Source organism: Alnus glutinosa, chromosome 1 (genome assembly GCF_958979055.1).
Source record: "Alnus glutinosa chromosome 1, dhAlnGlut1.1, whole genome shotgun sequence".
In the NCBI taxonomy this organism is placed as follows: domain Eukaryota; kingdom Viridiplantae; phylum Streptophyta; class Magnoliopsida; order Fagales; family Betulaceae; genus Alnus; species Alnus glutinosa.
Genome location: NC_084886.1, coordinates 6284566 through 6292548, shown reverse-complemented (window position 1 = coordinate 6292548; position 7983 = coordinate 6284566). Strand labels below are relative to the sequence as shown.

Genomic DNA, 7983 nt, shown 5'->3' with positions numbered 1-7983 from the left:
CCTGGCAGTAACTTCCATTTCTTTTAAACTCTGCAAATGTTCTTAGAGATACTCCACTGGTATTTTAAGGGAAGGTTGGAGGAGTTAAGTACAATCATGGCTGGAGAGCTTAATGGTGACAGTGAATCTCAAGAAAAAGATGACATGGATTTAGATGAAAAAAGCAAACTTGCCTACCGAACCGGTGAAATGGATATTGATGAATGCTATCACCAAGTCAGGTTCTCAGAGAACAATAAATTGGTGAAGAACATTGGGAAGGTTGTTCGTGATCTCAGAAATCTTGGATTTATGTCTATGACTGAAGATGCTTATGCTTCTGTTATCTTTCTGCTTCTAAAGGTGAGTATGTGTTCCATTTTGGTCATACATGTCCAGCTTATTTTTGTTCACCTCCACATTATCTCTTTTCCTTTTTTTTATTCTTCCCAATATCCTATTGAACAGTCTCTTTTCAAGTATCTGCTCACTTTTTTTTTTCCTATATGTAACTCACCTTTGGGTCTCATCTAAATATTCCTGTATGCATGGCAGGCTAAAGTACATAATCTGGCTGGTGATGATTACAGGAGTTCTGTTCTGGAGTCCATTAAACGATGGATACAGGTTATATTGTTGTCTTTGTGTAACCTTATCTCCCCGCCCCCAGACAAAGCAATTATTAAAACTATTGATGTCTTAACTTGTCAATAGTTTATCTATCCAAGTTGTTTTCATTTGCATAGTACATGTGATTTAATAAATCTGATGCACTTTTTAAGTTATTGACTTTGCTTTTACTGATCTACACCATATGATGGATGGTTTCTTGCTATCATGTAAGGAAGGTTATTGGCCAATAGTTGAAAGTCTTGTAGTGGTATCAGTCCGGCATGTTATTTCATTTGGTTTAAATATATGCTTGGGTACTTGACATAAATTACATATTGCTTATCATATCATATGTACATGTGCAAAAGTATATGCTTGGGTATTTGATATAAATTACGTCTTGTTCATCATATGTACATGTACAAAATGTATTACTCCCTCGTCTTACAATAGATGTCTTTTATTTTTTGGGCTGTTCCAGAGTAGATGAAATCTTCCGAAATGAAAGCGTTTATCCACTGAACTTCCCATATTACCTTTAAATTTGAACTCACATTTTCTCAAATTTGAACCACTTTTCTTGGCCTAGCTAAGGCCATTTTAAGAAGAATCTATGTCTCATTAAAATAGGTGTTGTTTGTAAACTTTCATCTATTGTAGGATGGAGGGAGTGGTCCTTTTCTCATAAGCAGTAGTTTGATTAGACTAAAGGGACTTCTGTAATTGCCCAAAAGTGCTTCCTGCACAGAATCAATGTCATCTGCAAGATTATGTAAACTTAAATATGGTTTCTCATGCCATGTTTTGCGTTTCTTTGTTTCCTCCAATCTATTTTCTAGTTTTATTATTATGCTACTAATAAATGACTCCTCATGCTTGGAGATATGTTGCCCAGGCTGTACCTCTCCAGTTCTTGCGTGCACTTCTTGCTTATCTTGGTGACTCTGTTAGTTATGATAGTCCTTCATCTGGTCAAAAATCTCCTTTGGCTTCACATCCTTCTTCATGCTATCCTGGAATTGATACACCCTCTGAAGGACTTGTTAGATGGCAGCTGCGGCTAGAGTATTTTGCTTATGAGACATTGCAAGATTTGAGAATAGCCAAACTATTTGAGATCATTGTGGATTATCCTGACAGGTGATCTTAATCTGGTTTTTTCACTTGTTTCCTATTACAGAATTAAAAGGGATAGATATAGTGGTTTTTGACCTCTATACTTGCATCTTAAAAATATAGAAAAGAATTGTGGTTTATATTGAAGAATTTGTTGGACTGATAGAGGGGGATACTTTGTGACTCATTGCTTATGTGATAGAGAATTTCTTAATAAATTCCAGTATATCTTTGAATAAAATATGATTCAAAGGGATTTTACATTTCAGCTTCAATTTTGATGCATTACAGGGCATTAATTTGAACCGTCTTATTCGGCAGTGTGGGTGAACAATCACTCTGTAGCTTGAAGAGATGAAGTCTCTTATATTAGGTTTCACTTACCTATTTAGTGTTTTATTTTGCTGGCAAGGATATGTATGTGAAGGTTGATCTTGTCCTTGAATTTGTGCATATTGTTTAATACGTAAGATGCAGACTAAAACTGCATATCACACAAATGCATTTTCCACGGAAGCTATTATGAACTTTATTAGAGTCTTTTTAAAAGGCTGTAACATGAATCTCATTTCTTTTCTCTATGCCATATTACGAGAGCAAATTGAAAGGGTATAGGTCATACCTATTTAAAGCAGTATTTTCTGTATGTTGCATGATTAGAACTAATGATATCGACATCAGATATTCTTGGGTGACTCCTTGATCCATTTCTCCTTTCCTAAATCTTCTCTATATATTTTACAGCTGTCCGGCTATTGAAGATTTAAAACAATGTCTTGAATATACTGGACAACATTCTAAGCTGGTTGAATCATTTATCTCAGCGCTACCATATCGTTTGCTTACTGCTGGTGCCTCAACTAATGATATATTGCATCAATATGTCTCAACTATCAAAGCACTACGAACAATAAACCCAGCAGGTGTTTTTCATGAAGCAGTTGGTGAACCAATAAGAGACTACTTAAGGGGAAGGAAAGATGCAATAAAATGTATTGTTACAATGCTTACTGGCGGGACTGGTGGGACTGGTGGAAATCCAAATATATCTGGAAATACTGGAGATTGCCTTCTTGAAGAATTAAATAGAGATGAAGAAAGTCAAGAGAATACTAAGGACTAAGGACAACAATCAAAAGCTACTCTAACTCAAGAAGGTCAAGCAGAATTATTTGTGCCCAAAAAAAGAAAAAGAAAAGGAGAGAGTAGGACTTTCTCTCTTCACTCAGCAAATGGCTGGCCTTAACCTCTAGCATTGACTTGTTGTTATGTAACCTTCCAGATTTTGACATTTTTTGCTGTGGCTGATCATAACTTTGTCAAATAGTAGTTTTTGAAATAGACTTCCCACGAAGGGGAAAAAAGCACTAAAAATGTGAATGCTTGTAGATAAAAGATTTTAGATTTGTTGCTTTTGGGAAATTTAGTAAGCATCTCAGTTTTGGCAAGCCTTGGACAATGATTTGGTCAAGTATCAGGATTAAACCGAAGATGTAAATGTATTTATGCATCTTGATGAACTTTGTCAAGTGTCATATTGTTCCATGTATGAACTTTGTCAAGTGTCATATTGTTCCCTGTATAACTCTAAATGGCATTTTCTTGGAGAAATTTATCATGGGGATGCTCACAAATTTTGGAAGCATGGCATTAGATCGAATGCATAATACTCTCAAGGTAAGAATTGTTTTAACTTGCCCCATAATTTGATTTAGGTACATATAGCATGATTGCCAAGTAAATTACTTTAAACACGTTGCTGCAGATGTTTTGTGTAGCTGATCCCCCTTATGATAAATCACTCCAACAGCTTCAGAGCTTCTAATCTAGTCTAGTATCTGAAGATAAGAGATGGAATGTACTTTCTGAAGAAATAATGAGTTGATAGAATTTCAACTCATCCTCTGAATCATTAAGCAATAGCACTGGTGAGACTTTTTTCAGATTTAAATGAAACAACAGTTGGAAATAATGCTTTCCTGTTCTCTTCATTGCATGAGGTATCGCAGAATTGATGCCCAGATACTCTTCCCGCATTTTGGGAATGTCTACAGGCAGCTTTGCCAAAATTGCAGGGAGTTTTTTCATTCTGTATATAGCCTTGAGAAATGGTCGATCTTTGTGGCAGGAGTGTCGCAATCATCCTGTTTGTTGATTCTAGTTGGAGTGTCTCTGGGATGTTTTCCAGTGGATTTGTGGAGAGCGACTTTGGCCATACTTGAGAAAATCACTCTTCAGCTCTACATGGAAAACAGCATTCTGGTTTATGCATGCTCATGGATGTGGGGTTCTGGACAGCGTTTAAAATTGCAGGAAGTCAGAAGATCCTAAAGAGTGGTACTTAACATGTTCCTGTGATGATTAATTACTAAATTTATGATGATTTGTACTTTTGATAGTTTAAATACATCAGAAATGCTGCGTACACTCTTACATGGTAAGAGTGAATTTTAAGATGCCCCCAAGCCCTGTTCTGTTGAATTTTATCTAAGCAACCCACTTTCCATGGTTCTAAGAATTTGAGTTTTCTGAAAAAAAAAATAGATCTAGCCTAAGTGCAAATGATCAATATAGCTCTACAAGAAAAGGCTTCTCCAGATTTATTATAACCTTATAATTCAAACTTGTATCAGGATACTCTTAGAGAAGGCGTGGGACTGAATGGGAAAAATGTGGGAGGGTTTACTTTCCTCTATTACTGATATCTTTCGACCCAGAGCCATTTCACTTCCTAATGGAGCCTCTGATAGTCTGGTATAAGAAAGACTAGATAATGTGTGCTAGATACCTTGTGTTAGATTTTTTCCTTTCGGTCTATGTTGATAAATGCCAACACTAAAAACCATGAGCAGATTCTAAGCTACTACATGCTCATTGGATTGACCCTAAAATGCTAAAAGAAAAAAAATTGACACGGAGTAATGCTAATCTTTCACGCTAGATTTTCATATTAGTTTCACATTAGTTAATGTGACGTGTTTTAAATAGCTATACTTTTAATTTTTTAAATGATTGATATGAGAAGTTACTTAAAACACATCACATTGATTGGTGTGAAAATCTAATGAGAAGAATAACATTACTCTTTGACACGTAACGAGATGATGTAGATAAGTTTATTTATTTTCTTTTTTTCAAATTTATTCCCTTTTTATTTACTTTGATTGTGATTGTACATGAATATTTTATATTAAAAAGACATTAATCCTTTTAGAACATTGTGCTTAGTCATCATGACCGATGTAGAGAATTGTGAAATAGAATTATCTTCATTTCATGGTCCACATTAGATTTCACATATATAATAGTGTATATATTGTGTTACCTCATTAAATTTTAAATGCCAACATAGCATTAACTACACTACAAAATGCGCAATATATATATATATTTTGACCATAAAATATATCATCTTTATTTTATTTTACTTTAATGAAATGGAGAGGATTTTTAAAGTTTAAACGGAAAAATTAAATCTCAGCCATAAAGTGGTTTTTATCCGGTTAGAGAAGAGAAGTGCAGCCTTTTTTTTCCTTGTGTGGAGCCAGCGTGTTCCCATTTAATGATAATAACAGTAAATATTGATGATAAAGAAGCCAAGATAGCCGTTGCCGTTACAACAAAAGTGTGAGGCCAAAGGTAAAATAGAATAGAATAAGAGAATAAGCAATGTGACCGTTTACATAGCCCTCAAATTCAATTCAAAATCCACGGAGAAATTTCACCAATCAAAAAAGAAGAGCAGTGCTTGTCCACCATTACCAAAAAATGAGAGAAGGACTGCAATAGATTGAAACGGCCGAAGAGCAAATGCAACAGCTCAGATCCAAAGCCACGGAGCTACTCCTCAGAGAAGAATGGGAGGAGGCCGTGCTTGCCTACTGTCAGTTCATCAACCTCTGCCAAGACCAAATCTCGCAGACCCAACAGCACCCAGACCCAGATCACCTCCCCAAGCTCCACAGATCCCTCTGCTTAGCGCTCTCCAATCGAGCCGAAGCGCGGTCCAGACTGCAGGAATTCGCACAAGCATTGAAAGATTGTGATCAAGCACTGAAAATTGGGAGTACCCATTTCAAGACCCTGCTCTGCAAAGGTAAGATTCTGCTAAATCTGAATAGGTACTCTATGGCTTTGGACTGCTTCAAGGCTGCTCTGCTCAATCCTCAGGCTAGTGGGAACGCTGAAAGCCTTAATGGGTATTTGGAGAAATGCAAAAAGCTCGAGTTTCTTTCGAGGACCGGAGCTTTTGATCTCTCAGATTGGGTTGTAAATGGGTACCGAGGAAAGCCCCCGGAACTCGCTGAGTACATTGGTGCGGTGCAGATCAGGAAGTCTGGGATTAGTGGGCGTAGCCTATTTTCAACAAAGAACATTGATGCCGGGACTTTGGTGTTGGTCACCAAAGCGATTGCCACGGAGAGGGGTATATTGCCAAGCGAAGATTCGGGCGAGAATGCCCAGTTGGTCATGTGGAAGAATTTTATTCATAGAGTTGCCGATTCCCTCACAAAATGTCCTAGAACCTGTAATTTGATGAATACGTTGTGGACTGGCGAAGACGAGGACGGGCTAGAGGTTCCCGACATAAGTCTCTTTAGGCCTGAGGCAGAGGAGAACGGCCAATCGAATGAGAAGCCTGATATGGCTAGAATTTTGAGCATCTTGGATGTGAATTCTCTGGTTGAGGATGCTGTTTCAGCCAAAGTTCTGGGCAAGAATAGTGGTTATTATGGTGTTGGACTATGGCTACTGGCTTCATTCATCAACCATTCGTGTAGTCCTAATGCAAGGCGTTTGCATGTAGGGGATTATGTGACGGTTCATACTTCAAGGGATGTAAAGGCAGGTGAAGAGATTACTTTTACCTATTACGACGCTCTTTCGCCATTCAACAAGCGCAAGGAAATGTCAAAGACATGGGGCTTCCAGTGTAATTGTAAGAGGTGCAAGTTTGAGGAGGAAATTTGTGCAAAGCAAGAGATAAGAGAGATTGAGATGGGTCTTGAAAGAGGAATGGATATGGGTGGTGCAGTCTATAAGTTAGAGGAAGGTATGAGGACATGGGCGGTGAGGGGGAAGGAGAAGGGCTACTTGACGGCATCCTTTTGGTCTGTATATTCTGAGGCTTACGGTTCTGATAAGTCAATGAAGAGGTGGGGGCGGCGGATTCCGGCCGCCGATGCAGCGATGGATAGCGTACTGGAAGTGGCGGGAAGTGATGAGAGGTTACTCAAGGTCTTGGTTGACGAATTGAAGAAAAGCAATGGGGCAGTGGGCATGGAGAGGGCTTTGAAGTTGGGAAGAGGAGTGTACGGAAAGGCTGTTAAAAGGCAAGCATTGAGGACATTACTCGAGCTTGGCTCTCATTAACACATCTATTATCTTTTTGATTGTTATTAACAGATTGTTAGCCTATTAGCTAATAGCTCTGAGAATTTTTCTCTCTTTTCTGCCTCTTTGATCTGTTTAATTACTTCTAGAAAGAATACCTCAAGTTGAATTGAAGTTCATTTAGAGACTTGTGGTGGCTAAAACTTTTCACCAATCTTTATCTCTAGTTTGCTTGGAGTGTATTCGACCCCGCGATTTAGCAAGTTTAACGTGCGTTTCCAAACAAAATTGCAAATAAGTACTCCAACTATTTGAAGTCAACCAATCAAATCCATAATTGGCAACCAACTCCATCTGGGGTCATTCGGCTGCTAGGGACAGGATATCATATTTATCTCATTTGATTCAACCAACATTTTTTACTGCCTTATTCATACTAGGGCCTAGATACCCTCATCCAATGACTCCCCCTAAAACATAAGTTACATCAATATCCTTTAGTGATTGTCTATTTCTGCAATGATTTAATCCCTAATTATTTCTGAAAAATGAAATTTGACTTCTAAAATAAATAGCAAGTGTGTTCACAAAGTGTCAACAAAAATAATTATGCGGAAAATAAATGACATAAGGATTTTTGTTAACGAAGTGGAAACTCGATTAAGAGAAAAACCACTTCGGGGCAGCCAAACCCATGATATTCACTATTCAGAAGACAAAGCTAGATACAAAATAGTAACACTTACATATACCCGATGCAATGGTCGTACCTTGCTCTCTAACGTGTAACCCAACACGAATGCTTCCCAACCAGGTCTCCTACCTGAAGGGGTCTTCAATGGAATCCTTTACCTTAGGGCCAACCCCTAAGATAGACTTCAGTTGTAGCGCAGCAACAACACACTTGCAATGGTTTCAGAGGAAACTTAATCAGCTCAACAA

General features: G+C 37.8%; 2 protein-coding genes and 1 long non-coding RNA gene across 3 annotated transcripts; all 3 read left to right on the top strand.

The window, feature by feature from the left end:
- Positions 1-3251, top strand: LOC133868882 (anaphase-promoting complex subunit 2-like). Its single transcript, XM_062305889.1, has 4 exons — positions 1-342; positions 535-606; positions 1487-1731; positions 2452-3251. The coding sequence occupies exons 1-4, from the start codon at positions 37-39 to the stop codon at positions 2828-2830; spliced, it is 1002 nt and encodes a 333-aa protein (XP_062161873.1). The 5' UTR covers positions 1-36; the 3' UTR covers positions 2831-3251.
- Positions 3252-3257: 6 nt separating this feature from the next.
- LOC133868875 (uncharacterized) lies at positions 3258-4172 on the top strand. The gene is made up of 2 exons (XR_009900407.1): positions 3258-3384; positions 3473-4172. It is a non-coding gene; the product is annotated as an uncharacterized LOC133868875 (long non-coding RNA).
- Positions 4173-5296: 1124 nt separating this feature from the next.
- On the top strand, positions 5297-7213 carry LOC133858704 (methyltransferase FGSG_00040-like). The gene has a single exon (XM_062294175.1). It carries the CDS (start codon positions 5518-5520, stop codon positions 7078-7080), a length of 1563 nt encoding a protein of 520 aa, XP_062150159.1. The 5' UTR covers positions 5297-5517; the 3' UTR covers positions 7081-7213.
- The last annotated feature ends 770 nt before the right edge of the window (positions 7214-7983 follow it).

Bases quoted from the DNA above. Each gene is read 5' to 3' on its own strand.
- LOC133858704 (XM_062294175.1), top strand. From the start codon at position 5,518: ATGCAACAGCTCAGATCCAAAGCCACGGAGCTACTCCTCAGAGAAGAA.
- LOC133868882 (XM_062305889.1), top strand. From the start codon at position 37: ATGTTCTTAGAGATACTCCACTGGTATTTTAAGGGAAGGTTGGAGGAG. The intron at 343-534 runs GTGAGTATGTGT...TATGCATGGCAG, and splicing joins TTATCTTTCTGCTTCTAAAG to GCTAAAGTACATAATCTGGC. The intron at 607-1,486 runs GTTATATTGTTG...TATGTTGCCCAG, and splicing joins CCATTAAACGATGGATACAG to GCTGTACCTCTCCAGTTCTT.